At 46.5% G+C, this 17,374-nt stretch overlaps 3 protein-coding genes across 13 annotated transcripts in view; 2 read left to right on the top strand and 1 right to left on the bottom strand.

Moving 5' to 3' along the window:
- The window catches only part of STRBP (spermatid perinuclear RNA binding protein), a 198,700-nt gene that overhangs the window by 179,338 nt on the left and 1,988 nt on the right, over positions 1–17,374 (top strand). The window lies entirely within an intron of this gene.
- Positions 436–3,006, top strand: LOC107132958 (uncharacterized). Its single transcript, XM_015473591.3, has 2 exons — positions 436–846; positions 1,194–3,006. Exons 1-2 carry the CDS (start codon positions 640–642, stop codon positions 1,623–1,625), a joined length of 639 nt encoding a protein of 212 aa, XP_015329077.1. The 5' UTR covers positions 436–639; the 3' UTR covers positions 1,626–3,006.
- Positions 2,114–17,374, bottom strand: part of RABGAP1 (RAB GTPase activating protein 1) — a 169,299-nt gene continuing 154,038 nt past the window's right edge. For 6 of the 7 annotated variants that reach the window (XM_059891253.1, XM_005213132.3, XM_059891254.1 and 3 more), the window contains 5 exons: positions 8,671–8,775; positions 7,759–7,842; positions 7,022–7,093; positions 5,175–5,372; positions 2,114–3,854 (listed from right to left, as the gene is read on the bottom strand). In XM_059891253.1, coding sequence (XP_059747236.1) covers positions 3,732–3,854; positions 5,175–5,372; positions 7,022–7,093; positions 7,759–7,842; positions 8,671–8,775 — 582 coding nt within the window. In that variant the 3' untranslated portion in view covers positions 2,114–3,731. The remainder of the gene's footprint in view (positions 3,855–5,174; positions 5,373–7,021; positions 7,094–7,758; positions 7,843–8,670; positions 8,776–17,374) is intronic. The other variant, NM_001191409.2, reaches the window with a different exon arrangement.

Raw genomic sequence — 17,374 nt, 5'->3', positions numbered from 1 at the left:
TTGTGACCCCATGGACTGCAGCCCACCAGTCCATCCTCTAGGCAAAAACGCTGGAGTGGGTTACCACTGCTGCAGGGGATCTTCCCAACCCAGGGGTCAAACCCGCATCTCCTGCGTTGCAGGCAGTCTTTCCTACTGAGCCACTGGGAAGCCCCGGTGTGCCTGCAGTGAAGCAGTGTGAGTTTACTCCCACCTGCGGCCCACGTGGTCATCTTAAAGCAGCTGCCCTGCTGGTCGCTGGGAGCTGAGACACCGCAGGGTCTGGGCCAGAAACCTCTCCATGGGCCAGGTTCCTACACCTACAGCAACGGGGGAAGGGCAGGGCTAGGGAGCGTTCAGTCCTTTTGTTCTGGAACTGAGTGCCCCAGCCACTCTGAGCTCATCTGCCTGCTTCTCCTCACTCTCTGTCCAAATGAAGCTGAGAAGGCGGCCTGAATCCCAGGGTCAGAATCATGCATCTCTGAGCAAGTGAAGCACCTCAGCCCTTCACACATCCATCATCCAGATGAACTAAAAGGTCTGAGAGGCCTGGCACCTCCCCCTGGCACCACCTCTTTCTGCACAGCTCCTGGGCAGTTCAGAGCTGAGAGTGCTGTTTGGGGTTTAGTTCTAGAGGGTTTTCTTTTCTTCACTCCCCGCATGGTGCTCTCCTGCCGCCAGGACTTGGAGTCCAGAACAGATGGAGACGGCACTCCTGGAGACCGGGCGGTGGATCCCTCCTGCCTTTGTTATGAGCTGCCTTCAGCCCGCATTGACAGCGAGCAGCCCCCTGGAGATCTGCTCAACAAGCTACTCAGCCTGTCTCATGTCTTGCAGTCGGGGAGGAAGTGGAGCCCTGGTCACGTGGTCAGTACCAGGATGCCAGTTTTCCAGCACGAAGTCACTGCTCTTCCTACCACGGTTCCCTCCAACCATCCTCCTTCCCCTCAACTGACTTTCACAGCCAGGCTTCTTGAAACCTACACCCTGCTTCAGCTTCCTGGGGGGCTCGTCTGGCCCCTCTGCTGCACGCGACCACCTCTGCACCTCCTCCCACTCTGAGCTCCAGCCGTTTCCCAGTCACCAAACCACCAAACCACTTCATCCAGGCCCACCCTCACCCAAGGTGGAGCTTGTTCATTCTCTCGGGATGACCCTGGTCACTTTAGGTGTGCCAAGGTTGATGGGCCAAGGGGGTGCCTTTCTCCTGACAGGGCACAGCCGCTGAGTGGATGATTTCTGCAAGCCCCTATCCTCCTCACACTGTGACTCTGGGGCAGGGAAAAGCCAGGGGCAGGCCAGCCCTTCTGGACTCTCGACCTGGTTGGCCGGGAACATGGACCCCAGAAACGTGCCCTCTGGCCTTGAGCAGCAAAGGGATCCCACCTGTCCTCCAGAGTCCCTGTGCCGGCCTTCGCAGAGCTCCTGTCACAGCCCGGCCACTTGCCAGGTACCAGGCCTGCATCTGGGCTGTGGAGAGAAGACGGGGCAGGGCTCACTCACCGCCTTCCCTTCTCCGGGGCCTGCAGCTCAGCCTGCTTCATCCAGAGACTGGTGTCGGGGTCGTGGAGGGCAGGTCAAGCAAGCAGGGGCCGTCGGGTGCGGGGAGCACTGCTCTCTTCTTCCTGCTGCAGAGAAGTGGGTGAGGTGGTGAAGGACGGCCCGTCTGGGAGCCTCCTCCTGGGGGGCTGCAGCGTAGGAAGACCAGCAGTGGTCGGAAGGAGCACTCTTCCCAGAGAGTCTGGGTACTGACCACTTCTGCCCCTCGGCCGCTTGCCCTGCATGTGCACATCTGGGGCCCGCAGTGCCCTCTTCCATCTCGGCCTGGTAAGATGCTTTTGTCTTTCAAGGTCTTACCACTCGCTCACCTCCATTAAGACTTCCCTAAACCTGTAGCACACGAGTCACATCTCACCCATCACCATAGCACTTCGTTTCTCCAGGACGGACAGTGCTCACGAGGAAGGTGCCGGCAGCAGCCCCCGGGGAACAAAGCCTGTGTCTTCTCCCCCAACCCCGCCACCCGCCACGGGCCTGGCATGCATGGCTGCTCACACGCATCTCAGCCCAGAGCGGGAGCGGGGGAGGAAGTGGGCAAGAGCACGTAATGATAAAACTGGTTTTTACAAAGTGATGCTGTTTGTACCAAAATATTTAATGAATATGCTGTTAAAATAAAACCAACAAAAGAAACAGTAATACAATTTTACTGGTTTATATTTCAATTCATAAAGTTGACACACTGAAACTACCCTAGCACAATGTCCACACACCTAGTTTTAGATGGGCGCATAGCTGTTTTGGTAACTGAACAAGGACACAGACAGCAGTGGAGGGGATGGTCTGGGGGGATCAGGGGTTGCCGCTTGTTACCTCCCTTATCACAGATGACTTCAGCAAGTGTTAATACAGCCAACAGGAAAAAAGAGATACAAAACCACCCAAGTCTCTTTATATACAAACCAGTGCCTCTTGTAACCAGCTACTCCACACTGCACGCACAGAAGACGGCAGAATCATCTGCGAGACAGCCTGTCAGCGTTACCACTATATAAATTAAAAGTCTAAAGTTATTTTTTTAAAAAAGGTGCTAAAACCCCCATTCTATAGTTTTGAAGTGAGAACCTGCAGCCCATCCGAAGAGCAAGGCTTGCACTGGCCTCACCCCAGGGAGGGCCCAGGCAGGCGGGGACACAGGCCAGCAGGACGTGGGCCTCTTGGCATGTGTCTGCACAGCCTTACATTCACACTCTCTCTCTCACACACATACAGAACTCAAAGTCTTTCTCACTTGTACAACCTGTTGTGCAGAAACACTAGGAACCTTGAAGTGAAGGTGCTCTTCACAGCTCTCACACCAGCAGGGTAGAGAGCAGAGCCCGACAAACCTTGAATGCAGTAAGTGCCCAAATAACCACGTAATTAACTTGTGCAGATCAGTCCTAGTCTGGGATTTAAACACTGTCAGTTGGGTGCATTGGGAAAAAGATATCTATACACACACACACACACACACAGACACATGAAGCAAAATAAGATTTGTCCATGTTACGATTAACCCAGTCTCACAGTCGGTCAAGTCACCCGCCCCAGCGCTGTGGAGTCATTTGGCAGCTAACAATAAGAACAACAGAAACTATGAGAGTTGCATAGAATTGATCAGAAACGTGAGTGATGCCGAACCAAAACCTGTGCATTGTAGAGTTTAACAAAACTAGGTGGCTTCAACTACAAGCATGAAACCCTCCTATTTAAACAAAGTGCTTCTCCATGTCTACACAGAGGACCCTCTGCTGGCACTGGAGCAGGTACTTGAGTTACTGATCCCCTGCTCTACGTCCCCCTATATATATATATATTTATATATATATATATATTTGTATGTGTGTGTGTATTTTAAAAAAAAATTAAAGGTTTAGAAAAAAACCAACAGCCTGAAGATCCCCAAACTCTGATAACGTCAACTCGGATGCTGGGCTGGATATGAGCTGACCTAACTGGGAAGAGGCCGGAGGTCACATGGAGGAGTGACGTTCGGAGTGTCCAGAGCGGCAGGCGAGTCAGCGGGCCTGTTAGTATCAGCAGTGAGGAGGGCCTCACGAGCTCTGGTCCACAGTGACCTCCCGACAGGCTTCTATGGATCTGACTTGCGGACATTCTGTCCTGGGGCATGTCACAGAATCACACATCTGGCCAAAGAAGGCAACAAAAGGTGTCATGTTTTCCGAAGGGTCTGGAGGCAGCAGCTGCTCTCAGCAAGTCTCTTTCCCTTGAACCCCAGTTGCTGTCTTTATGGAGCTCAGTGTTCGGTTAAACCACGTCTTCTTGGCTGCCTGGACCTCGTTGAGGGCAAGGCCTAAATGGTGCTCCAAGTCCTGGAAGAGCAACAATGGACATGAGGATGCTGGTCTCCTGTGCAAAGGACGCTGCCTCCCCAGAGCTGAGCCAAGGCAACAAGTGTAGTCTGTCTCCTCCTGAGACAACTCTGGGAACAGCCACCACCCCCGCTCCCCACCCCAGCTCTCAAAACTGGCACAGAAAGATCTGGAGGGCCAAAAGCTTTGGCACGTTTTCTGGTTAAGACCTCATCTTTTTATTGAAACAGCCTCCCATCTGAACATCTCACCCTCCATCTACCCACTGCACACCTGGAGTCAGCCGAACGCTCTAGCTAAGAACGCAGCATTAATTTCCAGCAAGCACCTTAGAAGTCTAGACCTGCTAGCAAGACATGTGAGATGCTTCACAATCTGGACCTTTCGGGCAGGCCCACTGCGCCCTCTGTGCTGTGGGTGCACAGCACAGAGGACATGCCATGCCCTGTGCTGGCTCAGCGCTCCTCCCCTTCACCAGCTGCAACCTCTGTCCATTCTCTGATCAGACACCGCCCTTGGTGAGGCCCTTCCTAATTACCCAGACAGTCGCCCAAGCCGCGTCTTAGCTCTGCAGCGCCAGCAGCTGAAACTGGGCCTGGGCGAGCAGGTGTCCAGTGATGAATGTGATGGGGAGACCAGGTCTTCAGCTTTAGTCCTAAACTGGGTTCCTCCATGCTCTGTGCTTAGCGCCTGCCCTGTGCTCAGCACGGTGCTGCCGGCACTAGCCGTGCAGTATAAAGATGACCAAAATAAGTCCCAGTTTCTTCAGGAAAGGAGGCTCAGATAAATTAGGTAATAAGTCCTAAGGCACAAAGCTGGTTAAGTGACAGGAGCTGGGACATAAAAGCTGGTATTGTGAAGCCCTCAGACAGCATGCTGAGCCCCTTGTGTGCATTAGCTTTTTTAGTCTTCAAAGCAAACAATCAGAGTGACCCTCATCACGTCCACTGGCAGATGAGGAACCTGAAGTGTAAGGAGGTTACTAACCCAATGTCAAAGGGTTTGCTGGTGCAGCTGCGAGTTCAAATCATATGTTCTCTCCTCCACCAGAAGGATTCCAAGTTAGATGGATAATTCTCATTATGAGAAAGCCCAATTCTTAGGACAGGCTAAATACTAATTAAACATCCACTAGTAAATAACAAGTAACAGGCTTCTTCCCAGGAGGATTATGGTCCAAGTATAAAAGGGAAAAAAACCCCAAACCGTCAATATCATTTCTGGGGTTTCTAGCCCCAGAAAATCATACCCTCATGCAGGCCTGGGCCCCCTGCATCAGGGGCAGAGGGCTGGTTGGGAATGCGAGGCTGCAACTGTTACCTGGATCTTACACTCCGCTTCCACCAGCTGCAGCTTGGTCTGTGCCAGTTCCAGCTCCATCTCTCTCAGCTGGTTCTTGAGTGTTTCCTTCTCCTCATCTGTATCCTCATCCACAACTTCCTTAGCTGAGCCCATGCCCTTTATGCGCCCTTCTTTGTTGAAAAATTCCCGGCAGCGTTCACAGTCATCTACTTTTTGCTGAAATTGAAGGTGAGATGTGAAGAGACAAAGGAGACATGAAGGTGTAAGCATCTCCTTTCTGGGGAGCCTGGCTGAGCACTATAGCTTCTGAAAAACTACGTTCTTTTTGTAAACTGTTAGATGACCTACTGGAAAAGTCACCTGGCGTTACATACCAAAAGCAATACAAATATTGTTATGTCTTGATCCAGTCATTTCACATCTAGGAATCTTAGCTAAAAAAATGAAAACGGAGCAACTAGATAAAGATTTATGTACAAGGAATTTCACTGCAGAATCAGACACAGAAAAGAGGTAGGGAGATAAACTATCCAGCTCCTGGAAGAAATTACATAGGATGTGCTGTATTTATACAAGGAAGTATGCAGCCTCGGAAAAGGTTTTGAGGAATTTTTCATAATTTGGTAAAAATGCTATGGTGCTGGGTGAACTAGGACACGAAAATGTCGTTAAAGCTTAGTTACAAATACACACTACATTTCACGAAAATAAGAGCAATGACTGTAAGAAACATCATTTCATTTTCCTCTAAGAAAATATTCTGCCAGTGAAACCACAAAAGCCATTAGTTATGAAATATGTCCCAACTTCAGATGTAAATTTGAAAAAAATGCGTATCTTAGACTGAAAGAAAATTTGTATGTTAGAGGAAATACAAACATGGAAAGAACACACACCAAAGTGTTAATGGTGGTGTAGTCTGTGGGTAGTGAGATTATAAGGCTTTCTTCCCCTGCCCCTTTATTCGTATTTTCCAATTTTCTTCAATGAACATTATTAGTTTTAGAATCAGAAAATGAATTTTGCTTAAAAAATTGGTACTGCTGGTTAAACACTGCTTATGATAGAGGCCAAGTATCACCTTGTTCCAGGTAAAATGTTGCTTCATGCAAACATGGTCACGAACTCTCCCACATTTCTGTCCACCCAGTTATAAATATGTTAGTAAAGTATCTTTCAGTAAATTGTTCATCTTTTTCAAATTATTCAGCAAATTATTCACAAGTAAAAGTTGACAAGTAGTCTAATAATAAAGAAACATCAAGGAACAAAACCTCTGAAACTGGCAACAAAACATTTAAAAACTCCGGTTCTCACTGTATCTGGGTCCATTATAGTAGGAGGCAGATGTCCCCGCACTACGGAAACTCCTGGGGAGTGGTCCCCAGCTACGGAAAATCGTGGGGAGTGGTTCCCAGCTACAGAAAATCGTGGGCAGTGGCCTGGCCTCTGCAGCTGCCACCCTCAAGTGAGACCTGTCACCCGCAGGACCCTTCTGCCTCAGCGTGCTGCTGCAGGAGTCACAGACAACACCTCCAGTCAAGGGGCTCTTGCATGTGGTTTTTTTAAAAAGTGAAGTAATCCAGAGGAGGACGTTGTACGGATTTATAAAGAACAGGGACACCTGCACCTTGAGGTCTAACGTCAGGACTCCTCTGGTCTGCTCTGTACCCCTACCCAATGGAAAGAGGCAGACAGGAGCTGTCAGTTGCTGAGCCAGGCCCCGACAGCTGCCCCGTCAGGCACGCATCAGCCTCTCTCACTTTTGAAATCCAGGTGGAATATTCCCCTCCCCAAATCTTTTGTGAATACAGCCATTAAATTAACTAGGGGGGATAAAATCTCTTTGATAAATGAAGACTTACCCGAATTTTCTCAATCTCCACTTTATTAGCAGCCTGCTGCTTCTCCAATCTTTCACTCAACTGAGAGCAAATCTAAGGAAACAAACATGGTATTCACATGACAGCCTCTTCAGCAGTGTCATAATCTGCACAGTCTGGGCTCGTGGTGTATTCCACAGTAGAGGCTGGACCATGGATTGAGACAGTACTGAGCGGGAGGGAGCAGATGACAGGTGGGCAGAGGGTGCCCTGGCTCTGTCACCTCCGCATCCATTGGCCCAGGACCTGCGAGAACCCATCAGTGCCAGAGTGCACTCGATGGTCAATGTCACAAACACGCCAGACTCCAGAGCCAGCAAGAGAGCCCAGTACTGAAGGCACAAGACCAGTTCAGTTATGCTGTCAGAATGGACCAGCTGGGGGACAGGTGGTTCCCCATCAGGACCACACACGAGCAGCCGGAGTCTGAAGTGCTCCCAAGAACTAGGGTGGCCTCCAGGGATTAAGTGCCTGCTTGCGTGAGGGACCTAGGCCAGGGCCACAAACATAATCTCTGGACTCCTCACAACAATTCTCTGGGAGAGTCACGAGTCCCCCTGTTTTACAGCTGAATCAGCACGGTAACTCGACCAGAAGCACAGGGACTCCTGCAGGGCCAGTGGCCGAGTGGGCACACGTTGGGGTGTGGAAAGGAAACCTCTCACGCAGGCGAGCAGAGCGCCCAGAGCGTGTGGCCCACTTCCAGGGCACAGACCCACCTGCTTGTAGTCGCCAATGATAGAGCTGTTTTTTTTAATCTCGGATTCTGCCTTGTCCAGTTCCCGACGGCACATTTCTTTTAACTGTGCACAGTAAGAAAAGCAAAGGTGACTGATGGTTGAGGGAGACAGACAGGAAGCCCCGGCAGGAGCTGTGTCGTGCTGCGCTGACCCCACAGTCCCAGGGGGCGCTCCTGTCTCCTCCCGATTCTCTCAGTAGTACGAACCCTACTGATGCCGGGATGGAAGTCGGAACATCCGACTACATCAAATCCTGCTTCAGGTGGGCCTTTGGCTGAAGTCCCTGTCAGTGCAGCCCACACTGGGGCCCTGGGCGGAGGAGGTAACAGAGCAAAGGTCGAGGAAAAGCTGATGGGACCACGGCTGTTCCTTCAGCGCCTCGGGGGTTACGTGGCACATGCCCGTCACCTCTCACCTCGGGTCGCCTGACTAAGATGAGAAGCAGGTGGACAGTGAAGCAGAACCAGCCTGCCCAGGGCGCAGCACCTGAAGCTCTTCCTACCCAGGGGCTGTGCTGAGGACAAGCCTCCCAGAGCTGGCTCTGTGGGGAGATAGCTGTGGACAGGGCAAGTAGGGGAGGAACCACACATTATGAGACGTCTGCTTTCCTTCCGCAGAAATGCTAACCTTTTTGGGCACACTCAGATGCTGGCACACAGGAACTTCTGCCCCAGTGGAAGGGTGGGCTTTGCCTCACTGTCTCCTTCTACATTTTAATTATTAAGAACCATTATGTTGCTTTACCTAGTAAGTAAAAAAGGCCTTTGGAGAGAAACTGAAGCCAGTTGTCTCCAGAGTTCTCCAGGGCCAAGAGGAAGCCAGCAGTGAAATCCCAGCTCTCAAGCATCTGCAAGACATAGAGGAGTGTGGGAGGGGCGATGCCCCCTATACCTGAGCAGACTCTTCTTCCAGCCTTCTTTTCTCTTCCTCTGCGTCAATCAACTTTTGTTTGGTCATAAGCAGCTCCTTGTTCAGTGCATCTGCCTTTTCCTCAGCCTGAAAGGTTTGAGAGATGTTGTTACAGAAAAAGTGAGAACTGAAAGGGTCTGAATTATGCAGCATAGCCCAACTTTAGGATGAGGAGGAAACTGATCCAGAGAGGGGCTGTGATATGCTCGAGGTCACACCGAGAGCACACTCGTGCATGAGTGCCAGGCCGTCTCCTGCCCAGTGTTGTGTGGGGCAGTGGCTAGGAGCTGGCCTTTGGCATCAGATAGCCTGGCCTCGACTCCCATCGCTCCCTGACTTTGTGCCACTAGGAGGAGTCACAGAGAACCTATCGGAGCTTCAGGATTTTCATCTGAGGGAAGGCATGGAAAGGATTCTGCGCAGTTCTGCTAACATGTAGCCGACACTCAATAAAAGGCAGCCATCATTATTATGAAGACTCAGAATTCTGGTTTTCTTCTCTGAACTCTCAGGATTTTCTCTGCTTCATCAAACACGTTCTGCATTTTGCTCTTGTTCTCATCTGACAAAGGCAGGCGCCTCCTTCCAGGCACGCTCGTTCTCTTACCTGAAATGGCCATCTTCCACCCGAGTTTTTCTAAAGCTCACAGAAGCCTGGCGGGCAGATCTACGGGGCCAAGCGACACCGGTGCACCCGCCCTGACCACAGGGTCCGTTACCCTTGAGTGTCCAGTGATAACCGAAGAGTGAGAGACGGCAGCACGTGAGAAGGCACGCGGGGAACAGGGGCACAGCTAGACATGGAGCATCTCTGCAAGCTTCTCACATGCAGCTTCCTTTGACAATGGATGGTAGTTCCCTGAATTTGAACAGTATGTCTGAGGTCACGGAGCTAAGTGTATAACAGTCCCTGCGCCTGCTACCACGTCACTTCCTGAGACACATTTTCTTTGGGAGGCATAGGTCCCAGGGGGCTGGGGGCTGAGGCCTTAAGTGGAGACTTGAGAATGGCACACCATGCAACTCAAAAAGCCATTCAGTTCAGTTGCCTAGTTGTGTCTGACTCTTTGTGACCCCACGGACTACAGCACACCAGGCTTCCCATCCATCACCAACTCCTGGAGCTCACTCAAACTCATGTCCATCAAATTGGTGATGCCATCCAACCATCTCATCCTCTGTTGTCCCCTTCTCCTCCTGCCTTCAATCTTTCCCAGCATCAGGGTCTTTTCCAATGAGTCAGTTCTTCGCATCAGATGGCCAAAGTATTGGAGTTTTAGCTTCAGCATCAGTCCTTCCAGTGAATATTCAGGACTGATTTCCTTTAGGATGGACTGGCTTGATCTCCTTGCAGTCCAAGGGACTCTCGAGAGTCTTTTCCAACACCACAGTCCAAAAGCATCAATTCTTTGGCACTCAGCTTTCTTTATAGTCCATCTCTCACATTCATACATGACTACTGGAAGAACCATAGTAGCTTTGACTAGACAGACCTTTGTTGGCAAAGTAATGTCTCTGCTTTTTAATACGCTGTCTAGGTTGGTCATAGTTTTTCTTCCAGGGGCAATCATCTTTTAATTTCATGGCTGCAGTCACCATCTGCAGTGATTTTGGAGCCCAAGAAAATAAAAGTCTGTCACCGTTTCCCTTGTTTTCCCATCAATTTACAATGAAGTGATGGAACCAGATGCCATGATCTTTTGTTTTTTGAATGTTGAGTTTTAAGCCAGCTTTTTCACTCTCTTCTTTCATCAAGAGGCTCTTCAGTTCCTCTTCACTTTCTGCCATAAGAGTGGTGTCATCTGCATATCTCAGGTTATTGGTATTTCTCCCAGCAATCTTGATTCCAGTTTGTGCTTCATCCAGCCTGCCATTTTGCATGATGTACTCTGCATATAAGTTAAATAAGCAGGATGACAATATACAGCCTTGACATATTCCTTTCCCTATTTGGAACCGGTCTGTTGTTCCATGTCCAGTTCCAACTGTTGCTTCTTGACCTGCATACAGATTTCTCGGGAGGCAGACAAGGTGATCTGGTATTCCCATCTCTTGATGAATTTTCCAGTTTGTTGTGATCCACACAGTCAAGGGCTGTGGAGTAGGCAATAAAGCAGAAGTAGATGTTTTTCTAGAACTCTCTTTCTTTTTTGATGATCCAACAGATGTTGGCAATTTGATCTCTGGTTCCTCTGACTTTTACAAGTCCAACTTGAACATCTGAAAGTTCTCGGTTCATGTACTGTTGGGAGCCTCACTTGGAGAATTTTGAGCATTACTCTGCTACCGTGTGAGAGGAGTGCAACTGTGTGGTAGTTTGAACATTTCTGACATTGCCTTTCTTTGGGATTGGAATGAAAACTGAACTTTTCCAGTCCCGTGGCCACTGCTGAGTTTTCCAAATTTGCTGGCATATTGAGAACAGCACTTTAACAGCAGCATCTTTTAAAGATTTGAAATAGCTCGACTGGAATTCCATCACCGCCAGCAGTTTTGCTCATAGTGATGCTACCTAAGGCCCACTTGACTTCGCATTCCAGGATGTCTGGTTCTGGGTGAGTGATCATACCATTATGATTATCTGGGTCATGAAGATCTCTTTTGTACAATTTTTATGTGTATTCTTGCCACCTCTTCTTAATATCTTCTGCTTCTGTTAGGTCCGTACCATTTCTGTCCTTTTTTTTGTGCCCATCTTTGCATGAAATGTTTCCTTGGTATCTCTAATTTTCTTGAAGAGATCTCTATCTAGTCTTTGCCATTCTATTGTTTTCCTCTATTTCTAAGCCATTAGTTACTGGGAAAATGCACATACCTGTGATTAAATGGGGTCCTGGATTTAAGCCTGTCCTTGCTGGGGAGTGGCTTATCTTCTCCTCTAGCTCAAACCCAAGCAGCAAGTGAGAGGGAAATGAGACTCAAACAACAGAGGAAATAATATGGAGAATGAAGTCCTGTTAAAGATTTTATTTTACTTGAATCAAGAGAACATCCTGTCACCTCTGCCTCTCTCTCTCGGACCTGGGTAAAGCCCCTGAGCAGTAACCTACAGCACATACATACATTCTCTGTTACTCATCATCACTCCCATGGGAGGTAAGACTGATTTTAACAAGTACAGGACAGCTGGCTCACCACGAAGGGGGTCTTCTAACCCAAGAGTCTTCCTTGCCCACCCTGACTCCAAAATTTAGAAAAATGTTAGACGGGCAAGTGATTCCCCCAAGCTTGCACAGTGCGTGTGGCAGAGCTGGAATCCCTGCTACAGGAGCTGACTTGCAATGCTGCGCCCCTTCAACGGGAAAGTGCGCAGAGGCCACCGGGCGGCTGACGGTGGTCCTGAGGGCGCCACACGCGCCACTCTACTTACGTATGCGCATGAGGAGAGAACGTGTGGGATCAGCACCATCTAGAGTTCCACTTCTGGTCATGGAGGACTAACCAGGACCAGACTCACCCACCCCCATAAACAAAACACTGGACAAAGTATATAAAGCTACCGTCTGCTGACCCTGAAAACCAATGCAGAACTGTGGCTCCTGGGAGAAAGGAAACAAGCAAGGTTCTACCACCACTCTGGGTTTCTGCCTCTGGACCAAGGAGCAGGGTGAGGGGTTCTACACAGAGCATGCCTCAAAGGGTTACGGAGACAGAGCCAGGGGCTCAGAGAGGCTGTGGCAACTGAAAGTTGTGGGCAAGAGCTCTGGAGATGAGAGAGCTCCAGAACCACTGACAGGGTGGCAGAAGAGAGAACATGAAATCATGAAAATACCCAATTAAACCAAAGAAGGCAGAAAAGGGGAAAAAAAGAAAAAGCAAATACAACAAATGGAGAACAAACAGCAAGGTGGTAGACTTAAATCTACCATATAAATAATTACATTAAATGTAACTGGTCTAAACATTCCAATTAAAAGGAGACTGTCAGACTGAATTTGAAAAAGCAAGATCCAACTATAGCTGGTGACAAAATCCCATTTTAAATATCAAGACATAGATATATTAAAAAAAAAGAATGGAAAAGGATATGCCATGCAATACTATGAAGGCTGGAATGGCTATATTAATATCAGACAAAGTAGATTTCAGAACAGAGTATCACCAACGACAAAGAGGGACATTACATAACACCAAGAGTCACTCCTTGAAACTTGAAAGGTATTCATAAAGTCAAATTAAAAGAAACAAAAACTGACATAATAAAGGAGAAATAGATTAGGGCACAGAGTTACACATTTCCTCACTGTTCTCTCAGTAAGTGATGGAATAAATAAAGAGAAAAGTGGCAAGTCTACGGAAGATTTAACCAACAGTGAATCAGCTTGATCAAAGTGATGTTTACACAACGCTCCACCTACAACAGCAGGATAGATGTACTTTCCAAGAACATGTGGTACATTCAACCCAAATGGATCACGGAAAGTCCCAAAATAAAGCCTAAGTATGCTTTTCTTGTTGTTGTTCACTCATTAAGTCCCGTCTGAATTTTTGTGACCTCAAGGACTGCAGCATGCCAGGCTCCTATGTACTTCACTATCTCCCAGAGTCAGCTCAAATTCATGTCCATTGAGTTGGTAATGCTATCCGACCATCTTATCCTCTGTCACCCCCTTTTCGTGCCCTCAATCTTTCCCAGCATTGGGGTCTTTTCCAATGAGTCGGTTTTTTGCACCAGGTGGCCAAAGCTTCAGCTTTAGCAACAGTCCTTCTAATGAATATTCAGAGTTGATTTCCTTTAGGATTGACTGGTTTGATCTCTTTGCTGTCAAGGGACTCTCAAGAGTCTTTTCTCTGGCACCACAATTTGAAAGCAAGAATTCTTCAGTGCTCAACCTTCTTTATGGTCCAACTCTCACATTCGTGCATGACTACTGGAAAAACCACAGCTTTGACTATAAGGACATTTGTCAGCAAAGTGATGTCTCTGCTTTTAAATACACTGTCTAGATTTGTCATGGCTTTTCCTCCAAGGATATGGCTACCCACTCCAGTATCCTTGCCCAGAGAATTCCATGGACAGAAGAGCCTGGTGGGCTACAATCCATGGGACTGCAAAGAGTTGGACATGACTGAATGGCTAACACTTTCACTTCCTTCCAAGGAGCAAGTGTCTTCTAATTTCTTGGCTGTAGTCACTGTCTGCAGTGATTTTGGAGCCCAAGAAAATAAAATCTGTCACTGCTTCCACTTTTTCCCCTTATATTTGCTATGAAGTGAATTGCCAACATCTGCTGGATCATAGAAAAAGCAAGAGAGTTCCAGAAAAACATCTATTTCTGCTTTATTGACTATGCCAAAGTCTTTGACTGTGTGGATCATAATAAACTGTGGAAAATTCTGAAAGAGATAGGAATACCAGACTACCTGACCTGCCTCTTGAGAAACCTATATGCAGGTCAGGAAGCAACAGTTAGAACTGGACATGGGACAACAGACTGGTTCCAAATAGGAAAAGGAGTACGTCAAGGCTGTATATTGTCACCCTGCTTATTTAACTTATATGCAGAGTACATCATGAGAAATGCTGGGCTGGAAGAAGCACAAGCTGGAATCAAGACTGCCGGAAGAAATATCAATAACCTCAGATATGCAGATGACACCACTCTTATGGCAGAAAGTGAAGAGGAACTAAAAAGCCTCTTGATGAAAGTGAAAGTGGAGAGTGAAAAAGTTGGCTTAAAGCTCAACACTCAGAAAACGAAGATCATGGCATCTGGTCCCATCACTTCATGGGAAATAGATGGGGAAACAGTGGAAACAGTGTCAAGACTTTATTTTTGGGGGCTCCAAAATCACTGCAGATGGTGACTGCAGCCATGAAATTAAAAGACGCTTACTCCTTGGAAAGAAAGTTATGACCAACCTAGATAGCATATTAAAAGGCAGAGACATCACTTTGCCAACAAAGGTCTGTCTAGTCAAGGCTGTGGTTTTTCCAGTGGTCATGTATGGATGTGAAAGTTGGACTGTGAAGAAAGCTGAGTGCCAAAGAATTGATGCTTTTGAACTATGGTGTTGGAGAAGACTCTTGAGAGTTCCTTGGACTGAAAGGAGATCCAACCAGTCCATTCTAAAGGAGATCAGCCCTGGGTGTTCATTGGGGGGACTGATGCTGAAGCTGAAATTCCAATACTTTGGGCACCTCATGTGAAGAGTTGACTCACTGGAAAAGACCCAGATGCTGGGAGGGATTGGGGGCAAGAGGAGAAGGGGACGACAGAGGATGAGATGGCTGGACGGCATCACTGACTTGATGGACATGAGTTTGGGTGGACTCCGGGAGTTGGTGATGGACAGGGAGGCCTGCTGTGCTGCCATTCATGGGGTTGCAAAAAGTCAGACATGACTGAGCGACTGAACTGAACTGATGGAACTGGATGCCATGATCTTAGTTTTTGACTGTTAAGTTTCAAGCCAGCTTTTCCACTCTCCTTTTTCACCCTCAAGAAGCTCTTTAGTTCCTCTTCACTTTCTGCCATTAGAATGGTATTGTCTACATATCTGAGGTTGTTGATATTTCTCCTGGAAATTTTGATTCCAGCTTGTGATTCATTCAGCCTGGCATTTCACCTGATGTACTCTGCATATAATTTAAATAAACAGGGAGACAATATACAGCCCTGTTGTATTCCTTTTGCACTAGTCAGTTGTTTCCCGTCCAGTTCTAACTGTTGCTTCTTGACCTGCATATAGGTTTCTCAGGAGACAGGTAAGGTGGTCTGGTACTCCCATCTCTAAGAATTTCCCACAGTTTTTTGTGACCCACAGACCCACAGACCCTGGTATAGCAGAGAGTCAAAGGGTTTAGCACAGTCAATGAAGCAAAAGTAGGTGTTTTTTTCTGGAATTCCCTTGCTTTCTCCATGATCCAATCAATGTTGACAATTTGATCTCTGGTTCCTCTGCCTTTTCTAAACCCAGTTTGTACATCTAAAAGTCCTTGGTTCATGTATTGCTGAGCCCAGCCTGAAGGATTTTGAGCATAACCTTGCTAGCATGTGAAATGAGTACAATCATACAGTAGTTTGAACATTCTTTGGCAAAAGTATGCTTTAAAAGTATTAAAATCAGGAAAAGTATGTACCCTGATGACAAATGAATTAAATCAGAAATCAACAAACAGAAAAACTTCTGGGATAAATCCCTAATAGATAAAAATTAAACAACACACTACTAATTAACTCAGAGATCAAAGAAATCACAAAAATTGAATGAAAATAAAAACACAACACATCAGAATGTGTGCGATGTAGCTGAAACAGTGCCTCAGAGAGACTTCTAACTTTACATACCTATTTTTAAAAGGACTAAAGGTCCAAATCAATGACTAAGTTTCCTCTTTAAGAAGCTAGAAAAAGAGCAGGTTAAACCAAAAGAAAAGGAGAAGGAGATAATAAAAAGCAGAAATCAATAAAACAAAAAGAAAAAAGTCAACAAAACCAAAACCTGGGTTTTAAAAAGATCAACACAATTGATATACTTCTAGTTAGATAAGAAAAAAAAGAGAAAAGACAGAAATTACCCATATCAGGAATAAAAGAGAGAAGCCTTCAACAGATCCTATAAACATCAAAAGAATGAGGGGATATCAACGATTTTTTATGCCAATACATTTGACAACTAAGATGAAATGGACAGATCACTAGAAAGGCACAAACTATAAGGATCTACACATGAAGATTTAGGAAATCTGAATAGCTCTGTATCTGAAAATAAACAAATTATAATTAAATAATTTCTGGTTAAGAAAACTCCAGGCTCATGTGCCCTCACTAGGATATTAAATCAAAGATTCAATGAACAATCCCACATAAAATCCTTAAAAAAATAGAAGGGAACACTTCCCAGTTCACTTTAGAAGGCCAGCATTTCCCTGATATCAAACCCATATTAAAACATTAATGAAACTCTATAGACAAATATTTGTCTGGAACACAAAAATCTTTAATACAAATAAAAATCTTTAAAAAAAGAAAACCCCAAATTACATAGGAATGCACAGTTTGCATACAGTGAAAAACAGCAAATAATCACCTCAGCAGATACAGGAAGAACATTTGACCAAATTTAACACCCACTCATGATAACAACTTCCAGCAAATAGGAAGAAAGGAGAACTTCCTTTGCTTGATCTACAGAAAACCTGGAGCTAACATCTGGAACAAGGCCCACTCTCACATCTAACATTGTTCCCAGGGTCCTAGTCAGTGCAGGAAGGCAAGGGGAAAAAGGCAGAATAGCTTGAAAGGAAGCAAAACTGTCTTTATTCAGAGATGATATGATTATGTATGTAGAAAATCCTAAAAAAGAAAGAAGAAGGCTACTACAGTAAGTGAATTTAGCAAGGTCACAGGATACAAAGTCAAGTAGTCAACTGTATTTCTAGAGACTAGCGATAGGAAAATTCAGTGAAGAAAACTGCCCGTAATAACAGATCAAACTTTGTGCATGTCTTGTAAACAGAAACTAAAAAAGATCTAAATTAATGAAAATTGTACCATAATCATGGATTGGAAGGTTCAAGGATTGTTTAGATGTTAGTACTCCTCAAGCTGATTTATAGATTCAACACAACCCCATTCAAAATCCCAGAAGGCTTTTATTTTTAGAAGTTGAGAGACTGATTCTCTTATGTATATATAAATACAACTTACTTATAAAAGCCAAACTATTAAAAAAAACAAAA

Source organism: Bos taurus, chromosome 11 (genome assembly GCF_002263795.3).
Source record: "Bos taurus isolate L1 Dominette 01449 registration number 42190680 breed Hereford chromosome 11, ARS-UCD2.0, whole genome shotgun sequence".
NCBI lineage: Eukaryota > Metazoa > Chordata > Mammalia > Artiodactyla > Bovidae > Bos > Bos taurus.
Note: the sequence above shows the minus strand (reverse complement) of the source record. Positions and strands in the feature narration are given on the sequence as shown.

Coding starts and splice junctions, on each gene's coding strand:
- LOC107132958 (XM_015473591.3), top strand. CDS start 640: ATGGTGCTCTCCTGCCGCCAGGACTTGGAGTCCAGAACAGATGGAGAC. Junction 847..1,193: donor AGTGGAGCCCTGGTCACGTG/GTCAGTACCAGG, acceptor TTCTCCTGACAG/GGCACAGCCGCTGAGTGGAT.